The sequence below is a fragment of the Gobio gobio genome, assembly GCF_949357685.1.
Source record: "Gobio gobio genome assembly, chromosome: 8".
Classification (NCBI taxonomy): Eukaryota; Metazoa; Chordata; class Actinopteri; order Cypriniformes; family Gobionidae; genus Gobio; species Gobio gobio.
In genome coordinates, this window is record NC_137114.1 from 35,617,532 (window position 1) to 35,638,020 (window position 20,489).

Genomic DNA, 20,489 nt, shown 5'->3' on the forward strand with positions numbered 1-20,489 from the left:
AGACAAGGCTTAGTTCTTTTTTAAATCTTCACGAAGCAGTGTTTTGAAATCGGTTATCACTATATAAAGTCATTATTAAAAAAATTTTGCCGCACCAAAATATTCTCGTCGCTTTATAATATTAATATTGAACCACTGTATTAACGAATTTAAATATGTTTTTAATACATTAATGGATCTTGAGAGAGGACATGTCATTGCTCCCTATGGAGGCCTCACTGAGCCTTGAGATGTCAACAAAAATATGGCATGAGGGTGAGTAATAAATTACATTAATTTAATTTTTGGGTGAACTAACCTTTAAGCCTAGTCCCAGACTAAAATGCATGTTTGAGCGGTTTTAACTGAAAGCAACTTGCACTAACATATCTTAAAACATGTCAGAGCTTCAATCCTGTTACACTGTGCAATTTCTCCTTTTAAAAACAAGTGAAAAAATAGTTCAACTCTTTTTTTCTTTTTTTTCAGAAAAAATATTACTGTGTCATAAAGCATTGCAAATAATGTGGTGTACAGTGATATTTGATAGCTAAGCTAAGGCATTTATTACACATTTTTGCACTTCAACCCTGAAACTCTAGACTGGGTAAACCCAGCCTGATCTGCCGGTGATTTGATCGCCCTACAACTTAGTCTGGAAACCTGCGCTGCATCCCAATACGCATACTATCCGTACCTAAATAGTATTCGAAAATAGAATTAGTATGTCCCAATTCGTAGTATGTTGAAAAGAGTATTCCAAAGATCCCCAGATGGTCTACTATTTCCGGTCATAATTCGAAGTGCAGATCGATGCGCACTCTAACGGCTAATATTGCCCAAAACCCATTGCAAGTTGGACGAGGATTCGATTAGAACTACAAACGCGGATAAAAAGTGTTAAAAAACTACAAACATGACGAGTGTGCGAGTCCGACGGTTAAGTAGAGAGGGTTAGATAAAGGGGTTTGAGTGAGCAATTATCAGTATTTAACTTGACGAAAAGATATTTATTCAATATTATCCACGTTATATTTCACCTGCAGCAGCATTGAGAACTTTTGTAATGATACGTTTGGCATTAACTTTTAAATGCATCGTTATATTTAAACTGCAAACACATGAGGGGAGTCTCCGCATTAAAGACCCACGAAGATCAACGTGCAACTACATTTCTCTCATTTCTCTGTCCCAAAGCTTGCATACTCTTCTGCAACACACTAAAAAGTATGTACTTCTTCTACATACTTTTAGGTCGTAGTATAATTAGGCGAATTGGGACGCAGCACTGTACGTTCATTTATCCTGCTTCTGTTACACTTTTGCAGGAACCAATCACAGACTGGCTTATCCACCTGGCACGCTATTGGCGGGTTTAACACGATGACGGATAGAGAAGCGATGGGTCGTTGCCCGTTGATCACGCCTCTTGTGGTCTGATTGGTTGAAGGATTATCCAATTGCGTACAGAGTCATTTGAATTATGCTCGTTTATCACACCTCTTGTGCAGTAGAAAATACAGAGCAGACTCTCCAGACCAATGTTCAATCTTAGATCTGGTGATAGCCAGACAACTGAAACAGGGCTGAAATAAAACAGTGGCTAAAAATCATGGGTTCTTTTTTCCCCTCAGTGTAATGTATGATTTATTTAAAGCCACAACAAAACTGAGGGATACTACCAGAATATATTATAAGTAATTTCCACAATAACTTACAGGGTTGAAATAAAGTAGCACTTTAGGGTTCGGCTAAGGGCTAGTAATGATAAATAACTGTGGTATTTAGGATCAGGGGTAAAAACTGACCATTTGTTAACTACTAATCTGAATTGGTGGGGGAATGCATCCCATTTAAGGATGTCCCCAGTGTCTAATGGGGATACAACCTGATAGCCTTGAGGTGGGAAAGTTTCGCAGTAACCTCTTAAATCATTTATATGATGGCAATATTTCCTGACAATGACCCTTGTAAAGCAAGCATATAATAAGGCTGTATAGACAAATATCAAGTCTTTAGCTGCAGATTACTTCAAACACAGTCTTTACAATAACCACTATGTATGGTAAAAGCAAATGTATTTTAAAGACAGATATCCATGTTTTTGAATGAAACATTTAAGGTGATATTAGTAGCTGAAAGAGCAGCTTAAAGACAACATGAATTGTGTTACGATAGTTTGAACTTTCTACATCAGCCGAATTGTAAACATACTATATGGTCAAATGTATTTACACTATACAGAAGCCTTTCCTCTAACACCATGTACTAACCAGACCATGTGCTAAAGTGGTAAAAAAAACTTCTTCTTTTTTACCCAACCCTGACTTTCAGTTTTGGCAGCTGGGTAGCCCCGTACACAGTGCAATCTTATTGGTCCAAATTCCTGTACCAAACAACTATTCATGAAACACCAGGGGCCTGTTTCAGAAAGGAGGTTCAACCAACTCTGAGTTTAAACCTGAACTCTGAGTTGACTTACTCTGAGATGGGAAACTCTGAGTTTTGGGTTTCAGAACAGCTGAATTGAGGTAGTTCAATCAACTCTGAGTAGACTGACTCTGAGTTAAGCTCATGCACTCCAACTATGAAAAGCCACGATCAATGGAGCTCCGAAATTACGATTCACCATGGCAACAGCACCCAACAAAAAGACGTTTGCATACTTCCAGGTCAATACACAAGTTTAATTCTTAATTATTTTAATGAAGTTTAATTTTCATGGTATCCAAAAGGCAAACAAAGAATGTGGCAGCAGCAGCTAAAAAAAAACAAAAAACATAATTCAATCAGGAAAAGCTTTAAGCATAAAATGTTCATGGGTGTAGGTTTAATGACTTTACAAACATTTGACACATTAAATAAATATCATTCAATGTCCAATGTACAGCAGCTTTTCCCACATAGACCCTTTTCACAGACTGTGATGACGTTTTAATGGTCATTAATATCGTAAATCCTGCAACGTTTTTTGTATTTTTTTTTATGTATGTACATTTATAACACTAATACTTTGTATTATATTACTTTTGCATCAAATTACAAAAATCAAGTTACCGCTGCTGTGAGAGTGTTTCTAATACAGCGTCTATGGGAGTGATAGTTAAAATTAACATCTTTCTCTCTTTTCACTGCAGTTATCAATCTAACTTTAATTTTTCCCTTTTTGAAAGTTGTGAAATCACTATTGTGGAGTTTTTATTTTGCTATTTGAGCAAATGGAGACACAAAAATATATATTTGATGTATTCTCTCATTCACCGTTATAAGAGTTAACCCAACTATGACGACTTCAGCTTCAGAAACCCAGAATTGTGAAAAGGGTCTATGCTCTTTTCTCATAATGAAATGTTCTCTGATCCCACCTGTTACATTTATTAATCAGGGTAATGACATTAAACATTTGACTTCTACTCAGACCAGCCAAACACCAGCACCACTGACAGATGAAGAAGAGATGGAGGAAGAATATTAACACCCAACAGGAAAAAGAATAAAGTATTTGTAGGAAATAAAGATGACTATAAAAAATGTAAATAAATTTATATAACAGCTGTGGTGGTGGTTATGCCATATATCTTGTACTACCATCTGGCAGCATCCTTCCATTCCATACAATAATCCGTTTTCAGAAAGTGTGATGATGGGTATATGAGTGTCATAAATGCGCCCAACCACTGGAAATCCTAAAGGAAATTCTAATTATTAGGTTACTTCTAGAGGTTTATCAAGTGAACGTCAGGATCCTGTAGGACATGCCATTTTTGTCACTTTGACAGTGTCCTCATGATGAAAATATGAGCAATGAATATTCCCACAAAGAATGCTTTTCTTACTTTGTATTTTTGTCAAGTGGCAGATAATTTAATTTGTTTTAAGTAAACTTTGCTTACTTTAGATTTAGATTAAATTTATAATTTTTTTATATTTATACTTGAAATACAACCAAAATACTCAGTAAGAAAAGCATTTGTGGCGTTTGAAATAATGAATAAAGTATTTAAACACTGCTGGTGCTTTAAAAAGGGGGAGGAGAACGAAATAAACTCTGGGTTTACCAAAGAAAACCTGCTCCTGACCAGGTTAGGTTCACAGAGTAAGTTACCCTGGTAACTGACTCTGAGTATAAGTTACCTCTCTTTCAGAAACGGGCTTGGCTTACCCTGCTTCCTCGGGTTTGACATACCTCCCATTCTGAAACAGAAAACCCAGAGTTTCCCTTATTTCAGGGTTAACCTACTCAGAGTTTTCACTTAACCTCCTTTCTGAAATGGGCCCCAGATATCTTCTGATTGTTTGCCCGGAAACTGTCATATCTCACCTGGATAGGACGCGGCTCAAGTGTCTTTTATTTTTATTATTTACATTAAGTTATTACAGTTAAATTAAACAATCCATTCTTACGTACCACCACGAAAGTGACTTAATTCAATTTCACACTTATACAACACAATCCCTAAAAAGCCATTTAACTAGTATGATGTTCGTACCAAATGGTCTTACACCGGAAATTGTTAACCTGGTATCTTTGGTTATGTTACCCTCGGTTAAGTAATCCTGGTTAGGGATTAAACTGTACATTTCTAAACCATGGGCTAACGAGCTCCTCGAATAAAAATAAATTAATAAAGTGTTAAATAACTTCTGTGGAAATATTTATGACTCTGAAAACAGACCAAGTGACTCAAACTTAATGTGACTGTACAAAGTGCATTCATGTTTAATGAGACAAACACTTTTTAGTTTGATTGGTTGCCTGCTGCTAAACAACTCGCTGTAACATTCTAGTCACACTATCCGTCTTCAACGCTGCAATTTCCGTGTGTCGATTTTAAGAGGACATTAACCTTTAAAGCTTTAAAGTGGTGTGCTAATTGTTTTCCGCCCCTATATGACCTTTAATGATGTTCTATGGTTGGTGATTATTGGTAAACGGAAGCATGAGTGACAGTCTGTCATCTGCATGCGTGTGGTTTGTGGCAAGTGCCAGTTCCCCATTGGTTGTGTCTTCACATTCTGTTCGTTTGTCAACATCTTTGTCACATTGTTGTTCAGGCAAATTCTGTGGTCTACATGCACAGAAGGCATTAGTTCAACATATTTATAAAATATTTCCTCTCCATGGCCATGAAACGTCATCAATTTTGAATTTTGACCAGTCCTCTGCTGTCAATGCTTTCATATTTGGTTCTAGTACCGCTTGACACATTCAGGCAGACTTTCCGGGCTTCAGTGCACAGTCATATATGCATTGTCCTCATCAAGGCCTCACTGAGGGAGGCTGCAGTAGATCTTGCTCTGGATGCTGGACCTGTGCTTGACGTCTCTAGCCTCCATGGGGAAGGACATGGAGTTTTGAGCTGTGGTCTTTACTGCATCTCTGGGGAAGCAGCAGTGCAAGAATTTCCGGATGTGGTTTAAGACCGCCTTACGGAAGATGATGAAGATCCAGGGGTCCAAGATGGGGTTAAACGCAGAGAAGCGGAAAGCCATTAGATTCTGCTGATCATTCCCAACCGGACTAATAGCGTTCACAAAGCCACAGATCTGAGAAGAGGAAGAGAAAGAGAGAGAAATTAGAACAGTGGGAGATAAACAAAACGCTCACAAGACCTCCTTTCTTGGGTTGCCAACAGTCACATATTATACAGAAACATAATTGCGTTCTGTATTATATCCAATCGTGCCTTACACCCAAACAGCTGAGAACACTTTAGCATTTATTGCAATTGGAACCTTTTCACAATTTCACAATGTCAAAGATTAAAATGACCGATCAGAATGTAAAACAAATTGTAATTGTTGGACTTGTGAAATCAGATGTTCTCAAGTCTCTGAAGTGAAGTATCAAGTTTTGTTAATATCTTTTACACAGGACAATTCTACGATATACTGCACATACTTGATGTACAGTCACAATTCTCTAGTATTATAATTTGCCTAGGTGAAAGCCAAATTGATGTGTGCATAATGGTGTTTGACACTTAAAGGGATAGTTCAAAAAAATGAACATTGTCATTAATTACTCACCCTCATGTTGTTCCAAACCCATAAGACCTTCGTTTATCTTCAGAACACAAATTATGATATTTTTAAAGAAATCCGAGAGCTCTCTGACCCCTCCATAGACAGTAATTTAATTAACACTTTCAAGGGCCAAAAAAGTAGGAAAAACATTGTTAAAATAGTCCATGTGACTACAGTGGTTCAACCTTAATGTTATGAAGTGACGAGAATACTTTTTGTGCACAAAAACAAACAAAAATAAAAACTTTATACAACAATTTTGTTCTAGCCTGTCAGTCTCCTACGCAGTTTTTGTGTTCCGAAGATGAACTGTCTTGTGGGTTTGGAACGACATGAGGGTGAGTAATTAATGACAGAATTTTCATTTTTGGGGGAACTAACCCTTTAAGTATGACATTTAAATTCAACAGAAAAAAAGACCAAGTGAATCAAACAATGTGACTGTACAAAGTGCATTCATATTTAACGAGACGCTCTTTTTAGTTTATGATTGGTTGCCTGCTGCTAAACTACTTGCTGTAACATTCTAGTCACGCTGTACGTCTTCAACGCTGTAATTTCCATGTGTCGATTTTAAAAGGACATTAACCGAAAAGTTGAATGCTAATTGTTTTCCGCCCCACATTATGTTCTATGGTTTGTTATTATTGGTAAAAGGAAGCGTAAGTGACTTCTACATGTCCTAACTTACTCCCTTACCACAAACCACACACAGCATCTCAAATGCTTTTTTGCATTTCATCTTCACAGCCTGCATGGCACACATTGTGACTGTGTGTGCCATGTTATTTTTGTTACAATGTGTTCAATCGTCACCTGCCATTAATGATTTCTTTCCATTTCAAATGTTATATGTGATATAAAGAAATGGGTCTCCCTTATTTTCCCTGGCTGTAGTTGGCAAAAGTCTCACTATTGTAGTCTAGAAATATTTGTGTGTAAAAATCACACAATAACTACACTCTGTGTATAATAATAACCATATGATTTCAGGGAGTAGATGCTGAAAACGAGAAAGCAAAGATGTTTGTTGCAGTCTTGAACGGTCAAACGGACATGATTTCGAGACAAAACAAGTTTTCACTGAAACCACAAGGTTTCCTGCAATAGATATTTGACAGATTTTATGTCGAGTTTTTTTATTAAAGGGAAAGTTCACCCAAAAATCAAAATTCTGTCATCCTTTACTCACCCTCAAGTTGTTCCAAACCTGTATGAGTTTCTTTGTTCTGCTGAACACAAAAGAAGATATTTTGAAGAATGTTTGTAACAAAGCAGAGAGAGCAACCATTGACTACCATAGTATTTTTTTTCCCTACTATGGTAGTCAATGGTTGCTCTATCTGCTTGGTTACAAACTAACATTCTTCAAAATATCTTCTTTTGTGTTCAGCAGAACAAAGAAACTCATACAGGTTTGGAACAACTTGAGGGTGAGTAAAGGATGACAATTTTCTTTTTTTGGGTGAACTATCCCTTAAAGGCTGTGTTCTGGATATACACGACTGCTTATTTGTTTCTGTGTTGCAAGCATTTGTTGTAAATCTCACAATCTAACACTATGGCTGTTGATAGGAGGAAACAGATGATGTGGCGCATCCCATTCCACTATTCTCAAGTGCTCTAATTCCCACAATTTCACCAGATAGGAATTGAATTACTGCGTAGGATGCAAAAAAGAAAAAATGTCTGTCAGATGCTAAATGGCAGCCATTAAACTATTGGCACAGAACTTGTTGTTTTACATCCAATGCTTGCGAAAGTGAACCATTTCCCCAAATTTGACGTGCTCTTCATAAAAAAAGGAAATCAAGGCATGTTTTGGATTCTTGACATCTCGTTCCTTAATCAAATTTACATTTGATTTCACATCCAACTCTTCTAATAAATACATCTTCGTTTCAAGCATAACATTTATGACACTGGGAATGGAAAAGAGAGTTCCTGCTACTTCAGATGATGCCAAAATAAATGGAAACCCCTCACCATGTATGAATCTTCATTATGAAAACATCTAGATTTTAATACAGTTAGCCAAACATCTGCTGATGCCAATACTAAAAGTTTGGTTGTTTTCTTTCTATCCTTCTTCTTTTTTTAAACAGTATTAATTACACTGTTAACGGAAATGTATTATTATATTTTAAAATATTGGGTAACACTTTATAATAAGGTTTCATTAGTTAACAATACATGAACTAAGAATGAACAATACTTCTTCAGAATTTATTAATCTTAGTTTATGTTCGTTTCAGCATTTATTAATACAGTAATTAAAATCAAAAGTATTTTTTAACATTAGTTAGTGCACTGTGAATTAACATGAACAAACTATGAATTACTGCATGATCTATGACTGTAAGATGACTAAATACTTTAACAAATATTTTGCTCATTGTTTGTTCATGTTAGTTAATGCATTAACTAATGTTAACAAATGAGACCTTATTGTAAAGTGTTACCAAATATTGTGATTATTATTAGGAATTCAATTGTTTTTATTTTAAATATTAAATATTTATTATACTAATACATCTCTATAATTCAATTACTTAAATATGAAATTTAAGATCAGCTAAATAAAAGTGCTTAGTATAGTATTGGCACATTATTCAATTTCTGTATATAACTTATTCCGAATTTAAATAAAAAAGTTTCATGCTGCAAACAGCAACTCTGCCGTAGGAGTTTATCAATTGAATTTCTGACACCTCTTTCTGCCCCCTTACGATTGACATAATCGACTGATAACTATCAATGTCAGGAAAATCATGTTGATTAAAAAACTAAATGGTAGTGGCCTTCTGAACGCTTGTGAAAAAGTGGGGCTTTTTCTTTTCTTGCCAAAGATTTAAGTTGATAAAATCTTGGCAATTAATTTCATTTCCCCATATGTGGCTTTGGTGCTGATGAGATGAAAAATCAAGATCAGAGACACTAAAGTATCAGCTAATATTTATGGTCCGGATGCTGTATCCTTCCTTTGTGAGACAACATCTTGCTTCAGGGCTTCAGTATATTCAGCCAGATAAGGCCGAATCTCCTAAAGGTGCCAGCATTTGTCTGTGTGAATGACTGAAACACTGGATGCATTTTGTCACAAATTTACACTTATTGGATAAGCCCTTCAGACAACACCTGTGGCTACTCATACCATGCTTAACCCTGGGTTAAGACCTTTTTTTAACCCCAAGTTAAGGCCCCTTTTAACCCAGGGCTATGAGCTTTACACATATACATTTAAAAGGTGGTGACTTTTAACTAAGAATGCATATACACTCAGTGGCAAGCGGTGACTTCTTTAACCAGGTACGCTGGGTGGTGCGTCATGTACAAAACAAACAAAACCAAAAAAAACAATGCAGATACGTTGGAGGGGTTTATTATAAGCGAGACGCTCACATTCACTCTATACAGAGTGTTAGTTACTCAGTTATATGTGATAAAGATATACAGTGGGGAGAACAAGTATTTGATACACTTTAAGTAGGAAAACCTGCAAAATCATCAAAAGCATGTAGAGGTCTGTAATTTGTATCATAGGTACACTTCAACTGTGAGAGACGGAACAAAAATCTAGAAAATCACATTGTATGATTTTTAAATAATTAATTTGCATTTTATTGCATGACATAAGCATTTGATCACCTACCAACCAGTAAGAATACCGGCTCTCACAGACCTGTTAGTTTTTCTTTAATAAGCCCTCCTGTTCTCCACTCATTACCTATATTAACTGCACCTGTTTGAACTTGTTACCTGTATAAAAGACACCTGTCCACACACTCAAGTAAACAGACTCCAACCTCTCCACAACGGCCAAGACCAGAGAGCTGTGTAAGGACATCAGGGATAAAATTGTAGACCTGCACAAGGCTGGGATGGGCTACAGGACAATAGGCAAGCAGCTTGGTGAGAAGGCAACAACTGTTGGCGCAATTATTCGAAAATGGAAGAAGTTCAAAATGACGGTCAATCTCCCTCGGTCTGGGACATTATGCAAGATCTCACCTCGTGGGGCATCAATGATCATGAGGAAGGTGAGGGATCAGCCCAGAACTACACGGCATGACCTGGTCAATGACCTGAAGAGAGCTGCGACCACAGTCTCAAAGAAAACTATTAGTAACACACTACGCCGTCATGGATTAAAATCCTGCAGCGCACGCAAGGTCCCCCTGCTCAAGCCAGCACATGTCCAGGCCCGTCTGAAGTTTGCCAATGACCATCTGGATGATCCAGAGGAGGAATGGGAGAAGGTCATGTGGTCTGATGAGACATCATCATTCTTTGGGGATGCTTTTCTTTAGATTCCGTCACTCATTTGAAGTGTACCTATGATAAAAATTACAGACTTCTACATGCTTTGTAAGTGGGTAAACCTGCAAAATCGGCAGTGTATCAAATACTTGTTCTCCCCACTGTAAATGTATTTTTACTTTTGCCCATAACATGAAAATAATCACCTTGTATCCATATCGGACAAAATTTTGATATCAGTGCATCTCTACTTTTAAAATGACACTATACAATTTTGAGTGTGAAAAGCCTTAAACTCTTAACAAACGTCATAGCTGAACCTAGATAAAGTGCATGAAACCAGTAGATCAGGGAACAAGACCTGCATAGTTTCTATTAGTAGCAAGAACTGCTTTACAGGAAATCTTCATCACGTTCCACAGCCCCAGCGCTGTGATGATGTCATCGTATATATTCCATCATCACAGACCCATTGAGACTCAACACTGACACCTGATATGCTTAAGTACAAAGTGTCCTGGATGCTGAGGGAGCCAAAAATCAGCTGCAAATTGGCTGCGAGTCTGTGGTCTTTCATCCACCGATTATGGTATAAAACATTAGTAAGCCATGAGTGATGCTAATGACCCTGTCACTGATGTGTCAAACAATGCACGGTAGGTTTTCACATCTTCGAGCACATAAATTGCCACCCAGTACCACCAGCTCTGGATGTCATCACTCGTCAGCGATCACTCGTTGTCAAAACACATCTGCAACACACCCTAAAACATTCCCCTACATGTCCCGAAGACCTCATATGGTCCTCCATAACTGTGATATTCAACCCAATGGGCCACAAATCACACAATGACTGATGGACTCCAGTTGGGCTGTGACATTAAAGTGTCCTTTGGATTTACCATCAGCATTTGTGTTTGTGCGTATGAGCCGCTCTCCAAAGACAGTTTAATTGTAGACAAGTGCGGCCGGGAGCATGTAAAAATGCTAATTATATGTAATCAGTAGCAGTTTATTTGTTCACAAGAAGAAAAATTAACAAAACAAACTGCTGAAATAAGCACAGTTACAGTAGCAAAATATGTGGGAGAGTGTTGCTATAATGTGACTATTGTTTTGCAATAGGTAGCATACCGAATCAAAACTAGTTAGCACATCATTTATAATTGAAATGGTCTAATATCAGTATTTGGTTACAGTTACACTTGAAATAGTTAAAAAGCTGATCAGGAACAAGCCAATGAGCTTGTTGCTCAATTTTTAAATACTTGGTCAGCATTTGCTGTAGCAGTTTGCAGCGCGCTTTCAGAAACCCTCCACCTTCCCCAGCACCACCTGTATAGATCTACTACTAGTTATTCATGTATGCTATATTGTAGAGAAGTAGCATATCTTACTTGCTCACAGCATCGTGTCATGTATATTTTGGCAGTAGCAAGTCCCGTACTTCCTCTGCAACAGCAGCAATAATGGCAGCAGCAGTGTAGCATCTACTCCGCCAAGACCAAACATAACACACTCATATCCAATACTACGCCAAACACTCAGAGAGTTGTCATGACAGAACAGCCTTTATTTGAAATACAAATGTTTTGTATTGTATTATAATCTGCTATATAACTTGTGCTCCATGGAAGAAAGAAACATAAGAGTGAGTAAATGATGGCAGAATTGTCATATTTAGTTGAACTATTTATACAAAACCCTGAGCACAAAGATCACTTACATGAGAGAATCAAATAAGTAGAAATAAAGCCCTCTCTAAGACCCATGAGGTTAACAGCTGCAACATTTTACTCCTCCACAGCGTTTTGTTACCATATTTATTTATTTATCCTGTACTTGAGTTTCAGGTATTTGGTGTGCAAATTTAGAAAGGGCAGAACGTGGGGACATCAGATCTGTTTATCAGTGCGTAAAACAATTGTGAAGTGCACAGACTGTTAAGAGAATCGGTGTTTTGAAAATAATTGGAACTAGTAAAACTGTTTTTGTGAGTACCACGTTTAATTTAACACAGGACTGACCTCGTCTAAACTGTTCTCAAGGCAGAAATTAATCATCTTGTTTCACTGAAACAACCTAAGAAAAACTCCCACAAGGGATTATGACCTACTTTAAACATCTAAATGGTTTGTATTTCACCTATTACCTCTCCTTTTGAGGTTTCAGCAGTATGAATTTGACTCATTTTTGACTATATTAGCATGCTTATTGGAGATAACCTCACAATTCATGAATTCCTCTGCACATATCAACAAAACACTCTCCAATAAACACTTCCACAGTCCTCCATGAACACACCCACATCTGTTTTTCCATCACTCACATCAGATATCCTTTTCCTTCATGCTCTTCTGCAACTGCCTGCTGGCATCGGTGTACTTTCCCTTGTACTCTTAGACTTACAAATGTGCCAGTAACTGACCTTACCACACAATGAAAAATATAGTGTGAAGGACATGGTGTAATTCTGTGAGGCACTTACAGTAGTGCTTGTTAAAGGATTAGTTCACCCAAAAATGAAAATTAGCCCATAATTTACTCACCCTCAAGTCATCCTAGGTGTATATGACATTCTTCTTTCAGACGAATAAAATTTGTAAAAGTTATATTAAAAATGTCCTGGCTCTTCAAATCTTTATAATGGCAGTGAATGGTTGTGTCGTTTTTGAAGTCCATAAAAGTGCATCTATCCATCATATAACTCGGCTCCGGCGAAGTGGCGCGTCGGGAGGTTACTCTTTTAGCGCAAGTCGACTTGCGTACCGCTGACCGCCGGAAGCTAGTTATTTTAGTCTATAAAGTTTTAAATATGGATATTTTTCTTACACAAACGCGCCACTTCGCTTCAGAAGCCCTTTATTAAACCCCTGGAGCCGTGTGGAGCAGTCATATGATGGATGGACGCACTTTTATGGACTTCAAAAATGACAATTCACTGCCATTATAAAGCTTTGAAGAGCCAGGACATTTTTAATATAACTCTGATCTTATTTGTCTTAAGGAAGAATGTCATACACACCTAGGATGACTTCAGGGTGAGTAAATCATGGGCTAATTTTCATTTTTGGGTGAATTAACCCTTTACGGCAAGGGGATTATCACATTTTGGGGTGCTGGGCATTTAAAATCTAGTTTTAATTTGTTAATTGTATTATTATTGTTAAAACCAACAATATATGTGACGGCTCGGATCTACAGGAGTGTTGGAGGGTGCTAAGCAATGTTCCTTCTAAGCTGTGCGTGTGAGCGGCCGCGCAGAAAGAATAAAATGCCACGCAGATGGCAGACACAGACCCGAAATGTGGGGAGAAATCCATTTGATTGTAGTTTAAATGAGAAATAATTGCAGTGCTTTGTTCAACCACTATAGAGTTAATATCGCTATCGTGCTAGAACCATAGACTGTAAAAAAATATGGACGTAGTGTCCATGACATCACCCATAGGATTCTGAAGAGACGTTTTGAAGCGCAAAGTAGGGACGAGCTGGCCATTGCCATATTGTCAGCGGGTCACTCCCGGATAATAGAACATGGGCAAAGAGGCGGGATGTGGGTGGAGCTGAGGTGACGCGATGACTAACAGACAGCAGATAAATGGCTATCCACCTGTCACTCAAAGTGGCCACGCCCTTAATTATGCAGGACTTTAAAGCTTTATATAATGTAAACTAATGAGTTATAAAAAAAAAAATTCACCCGCCTCACAGTTGTCACGAAGGGCAAAATTAGCCGTATAGACCAAAACCACAATTTGTACCAGGCTGTAAACATGTTTGTTTCTGCTGTAAAGTTGGGCATTTTAACATGGAGCTCAATGAGATTCTGCTTCCTTCTGGAGCCAGTCGATGAATTGCAGTTTAAGTCACTTCCGTATTGGCTTCAAGAGAAACTGCGGGAGGTTGCCGTTTGGTTAGAACCGGTGAATGCGGTTTACAGGCTTCATTGAAAGACAATGATGTCACGTGTGAGCAGCAGTGAGTCGTGTTTGCGGTCCAAATAGCACAATATGAGAGGCAACGTGAAACGCAAAGACATGTGAAATAAAACCTCATCATGTTTTAAAGAAGAGTGGCTTGATTAAGTGCAGGAAATAACAGATAATGGACACAGCACGGTAACAAAACAGACATTTACAGTTACACCCACCACAAGTGTAGCGTGCAAACTCGAAATACCTCAGTAACACACGTCAGTTTAAATAGATTTGTGCCTGGTTTGGGTTTCAGGGATGTTTAGATGACTATAAAAGAGTTCACATGTTCCCTTGAACATATTTAGCTATTAGAGATCTATTTAATTACTTCAGTATGTTTTTTTTTTTTTTTACAAATTGAAGCATTTAAACTGATATAATATATCAGTTTAAATACTTCCATTAGTTTTTATATTATATAATATTATATTATAGGCTATTATAATTATATTATATTGTAATACTAATAAAGAATTGATCTCACAAGGGGATTGTTTAGGGATCATTGCCATTAAAACGTTTGAAAACCCCTGATATAGAAAATCTTGGAAATTCATAAGCAATAAACAAATGTTTAATTTTGATGGTTTAATGCTGCCTGTCGCCAATAAATGACTGTACAAAAACACATTAAGAACCATCTCAGTGTAACTGCTCAATTTTTTTAAATATTATATTATATTATATTATTATAAAGAATTGAACTGTCCTGGGGGAGATTTTAATAGTATTTTCTTGGTAAAGAAGAAGTTAACAGCACTATAAAATGTGCTTAATTTAGTGACTTATTAACTGAATTAACCGTTTTGTTTTTATTGTTTTATTTAATATATCACTAATTTACATCAAGGGATAAATAAAATAGAAATGGCACATTAAAGTTAAAAGTTATAACTGGATGATGAAACAACTTTTTTTGTGTGCGTTTTCATACGCTGTACAGGTAAAGAATGTTTTTGCTCAGGTGACCAAAATGTCCGCCCAAAAGAGAAAAGTTTTGCTCAGCGAGAAAAGAAATTAGAGGGAACATTTGTGCTAAGCACCCTCAAACGCAAGCAAAACAAGAGCACCCTCAGTTGATACTTTAATAATATATTGGCAAAACAGATTTGGCAAACGCTCCAGTGCATATTTGTGTTTGCGCTCTGGAGAATGTCAAATGTGACCCTGGACCACAAAACCAATCATAAGGGTACATTTTTTTTTATTGAGATATATACATCATCAGAAAGATGAATACATCTGAATTTCCATTGATGTATGGTTTGTTAGGATAGGACAATATTTGGCTGAGAAACAACGATTGAAATCTGGAATCTGAGGGTGCAAAAAAATCTAAATATTGAGAAAATAACCTTTAAAAGTGAAGTCCTTAGCAACGCATATTACTACTAATAATAAAGTTTATATAATTACGGTATGAAATTTACAAAATATCTTCATGGAACATGATCCTAATGATTTTTGACATAAAAGAAAAAAACGATAATTTTGACTCATACAATAGTTGATCTCTTGGATGCAATGGCCAATCAGAGCTGTTTTAGTTCACTTTTTTTAATCCACTCACTGCTCAAAACCCCAGTTTTTATTCAGTGCTGAGTTAAGCAGGCTCGCGAAACCTCTCATTAACAAACTAAGTAGACATGATGCAAGTAAGAGATTTATTGTGCATTGTTGGCAGCTTTATTGATTATAACGGAACTTTGTAAGATCGTTATGAACTGACAAAGCGACAACGTTTTAGTGATTGTAAAGGGAATGGCTCGCTTTCAAGACTACAGCCTATATAATCCATTTAACAAAACTATTGTTTTTCACGCTGCTAAGAGGACCGATGGCCAATTCACCCTTTGCCATGAGTTTGATTGACAGGCGATCTGACCAATCACATCGCTGAATCTGCCGGTTTGTCAGACAAAGCAGTCAGGAGAGTAAGTAGATTGAAAAATGGTGTGTGCTGACGTCTTTCTGCGGTTGAAACAACATTTCTTTTAGTGTTCATTCATGTTAATTTGATGCTTATCAATGAACTAGAAGGAAGAGATGATCGGTTCACGAGCAGCTTTAACTGAGGCGCTACAGCAATCACGACACATTAAAGAGCCACAAAGCGCTATTTGTGGTTTACATTTCTTAAAAAAAGACAACATTTTAAAGTTGAGACTTTGTTTCATTTCAAAAGTAACTTGCTCTCTCCTGTCTGTCGGCGTGTTGTCTGTATCCTCTTTGCTCCGCAATGTATTTTCTCTATGTGAGAACGTGTGTAGTGTGAGAACGCCAAGGCTTGTCGGACATAGCAACAGTAACTAAAGGGGGCGGGTCAATTGTATGTTGCAAAGTTTCGGAAGTGACATCTGCATATAAATGCTAGAAATATGACACGTTATAATAGTAACTCATTAAAGCAATGTAAAGGCAGACTAATAGAAAAATATCCGTAGCAAAATATTTTTTGAAATTCTATTCCAATAATTGGTAAAAAGGATTACTTGTAAATAATCTTAAATGTCTCACTGTACACTGCTATGGTGGAGCCGTTGCTCAGCCTACATTTGCACTTTACTAGAGCACCCTCAGTAATTTCAGATGCACCCTCAGTGATTTGATTCTGGAACCGGGCCTGTATAGGTGATCCATTACAGCCTCCCTTGAAAATCCAGTGACTGCACATGTTTTGTTTCAGTATAACTATTCTATTCTGGGAAAGCCTCCGGCATACTGAAACAGCATGCAGCAATGTCTGGTAAAAGTCAATATCACTTAAACCACAAGTTTCTGTCTAAGTGTTAACGTTCCACACTGCCTGGAAGTGCACCACGCTGCACCAATTACACTCACCACTTCTTATAAACTTTTCTCAGGTTCAATATACTATAAGATAACGTCTAACCCACCGTGTGCATCTCACAGTTCCCTAAATAGCAGCAGGTCAGTAACACATTAGGCTTTTCTGTCATTGATAATTAGATTGTGTTTCACTATAAAAAGGAATTAAATGAGTCAAAAAGACATTTACTGCAGAGTTGAGGTAAATACTGCCACAAATGAAGGTGGATGAATGGTCACGTTCAAACCAGACTCAACAACTGCCGTCGGCAAAACAGGAAACTCGTATCCTCCCAGGCCTGTTCGACCACTTAAAACGAAAAAAAAAAAAAAAAAAAAATAGAAGAAAGAGACGACCATTCATTTTAACAACCCTCCCTGGCTGTGATTCCTTGCGCAATTTTGCATTCTCTCTTGTTCCTTCTCTTTTTTCTATACCAACACCATTACAAAAGTGAAATATATTTCTGTCAGGGTGAGTGTTTAACTGCAAGCAATTTGAGGTGTTCATACTCACAGCAAACCTGTAACCCAATAAAAATGTTGTATTGAATAAGGGACCCATGACAGCCATGAAGAGTTAGCACAAGCCATGCTGATCTAGCAACACCCCGGCAAACACCCAGAACATTCTATCAACCACATAGCAAGGTGCTATAAACCAAGGCAAATTCATATTCAGAAAATGTAAATAATCTAAATGTTTTTTTAAAGGGGTGGTAAACCACGATTTCACTATTCTAACTTTAGCTAGCGTGTAATGTTGCTGCTTGAGTATAAACAACATCTGCAAAGTTGCAACGTTCAAAGTTTAAAGCAAAGGGAGATATTTGCTTTTAAAGAAATCAATTTCTAAGAACTACAGCAAACGGCCAGTAGGCGACTACAGACATTCCTCCAGGGTTGGTGACATCACCAGGCTCAATATTTACATAAACCCCTCCTCCGAGAATATTAAATAAGGGGGGGTGAGGCCATTTTGTATCGCGGCGCTGTTGTGGTATAGTTAGGCTGGAGTGTTGTTGCCGCGATGCAGAGGAAACGCTGTTATTTTCATCCGGATTGCAGGTCTGGTGTACTTGCATTGTTCAGCCTTCCTTGTGGGACGGGGGTGCGTTGAAGAGCGTTTAACATACACTAGGGCTGGGCGATTTTTCCCCCTAAAAAAATCTGCGATTTTTTTATAAAAAACTCGATTTACGATTCGATTCGATTTTTGTCCCCCCGCCCCCCTTTTAAAACAAAATAATTGCAAACTGTACATATATTTTATTTATTATATTTAATTAAAGTGCATCAATATAAAATTGCAACGGCAAACCCTTTATCTTACTGAAAAGTCAGTGTGCAGTGTGCAACAAAGATTGTTAAACATCCAAATTATTTATACTGTATTTGGGTTGAGCTAATAAACAACAAAAAATCCTGAGGTAACTCTTAGTTAATTGAACATATAAACAGTAACACCATTCGCCATAAAAAATGTAATTGCATTTTAAACATTCTTTGCAAGGAAAATTAGCCTATCAACAACAGCAGGCTTGAGGCAATCTCGGTTGTTGAAGAGTTGTTTGCTTTGCAAACGGGGTGCTAGCGCTAACGCCACTAGAGTGGTTTTCTTTTCGAAGAAGGCAACACTTCTCCCACAAAGGCGCATGTCTTCGCTTTAAATGCTGAAACAGATTTGTCGTACTGCTGCCAGCAACAACAACAGCCTTAAGACATAGTTTGCATCGAGGTGTTGTCTGTTCCTCATCAGATGCCGTAAATCCAAACCAATTCCACACGACTAAAGTCGAAGAACATTTTTTTGGAAGGAGCTGCTCTCTTTCGCCGGCTGTTTCTGCCATATTGTTTGTGTATGCATGCGCTGCCCTCGGGAGAGGGGAGGGGCAGAGGGCTGCGCCGCCCGTTGAGTGGGCTACGGAAACCCTGAAGGAAGATTTGGCGAATGCAAAATGTATGTATTGTGCTACACTGCAGAGGGGGAGAAAAAAAATCTAAAAATCAAAATCGTTCTTTTTAAATCAAATCGATTTTTTTCCCAGCCCTAACATACACCATGTTATATGCACGTGTGTATGAGACAGAAGGGAACAGGCGCGTGCGGGGCTCCCGCAGCACATCTCACGGAGGAAAACTTCCACAATCTTCGCGAGTTCAATGCCGGATTTGCATAACGTCAGCTGCGTGAGACAAACACTGCCAGTGTGTGAATGCACGACGCGCACGGGGCTCCCTCCCGCAGCACATTTCACGGAGGAAAACTTCCACAATGTTCGCGAGTTCAATGCAGGATATGCACAACGGCTTGTCCTGAAAGCTGGATTTACAAACAGAAGCTGTTTACGGGCCACAACCTGTAAGTCTGATTTATTTTTCATCGATGTGTTTTCCTGTAATAGGTTGTAGCAAGGAAGTGCACAGATGACAACGCTGTTCTGCAAACCAGTCTGTTAAATGTTCATTCATACTTAATGTTATCCGACGAACACCTAACGTTACAAACACTAACGTTAAAATCTCAACAGCGAACTTGGCATTAGTGTAAATGATTCTTTGATTAGAGCTTTTATGTATTATTTATCTACAGGCATGCTAAACATGGTTCTGTGTGTGATTTGGCTACTATAGTAAAGCCAGTGTTTAGTGTTTTGGGTTAATAGTTCTTGCGACAGATATTTGGCTATAATCGTTCTAAAAATACAAAAGTAACAGTGCCATTCAGTAGCGATCACTATACAGGGCTCCAGACTAACTTTTTTCACTAGGAGTACAGTGGCCCTCAACTGAAAATTTTAGGGGCACAACCAGAAATTTTAGGGGCGCACACCGTAAATCAACATGCTAACCAAATCTACTAATTTCCACTGTATTACAAATAGGGATCGGTATCGTTAAGGTTTTAATGGTATTACTACTCTTACCGATGCTTATCGATCCGGTACTTTAACAGTATTCTTACCGGTTCTTTTTATTATACTTTATATATTTTTTTTTATAAAAAAAAAAAAAACATAATTAAGAACATAATTGACATGGCTTTATAATCTGAAAAGTAAAATATCTATAGCAAAAGAAACAGCAATGTTTGAACAAAAATATAAAACATCTATTTGTAAATGGACCAGTGTGCAGGCATTCGGAAGGTCTGCTAACATTAATATTACAGTAAAGAACAAACCTACAAAGAAATCTAATAAAGTAATGAAATGTAAAATAACTGCATAGTTTTCACTGTATAAATTGATAGATTAATGCTTATAAAAGCTAAAGTTATTAATTCAAGAGATGTGAATATTTTCTATTTGCCTTTTGTTCGATTCGAATTAATGGCTCAATCGTCAGCAGGTTTATTAGACGCTGCCTCTTTAAGACCGATCGAATGTAGAACTAATAATATCATATTCTCCT

At 37.5% G+C, this 20,489-nt stretch overlaps 1 protein-coding gene across 1 annotated transcript in view; it reads right to left on the reverse strand.

Moving 5' to 3' along the window:
- Positions 1–2,683: 2,683 nt before the first annotated feature.
- The window catches only part of ptgir (prostaglandin I2 receptor), a 41,632-nt gene continuing 23,826 nt past the window's right edge, over positions 2,684–20,489 (reverse strand). The window contains exon 3 of the mRNA XM_079824632.1: positions 2,684–5,526. Coding sequence (XP_079680758.1) covers positions 5,248–5,526 — 279 coding nt within the window. The 3' untranslated portion in view covers positions 2,684–5,247. The remainder of the gene's footprint in view (positions 5,527–20,489) is intronic.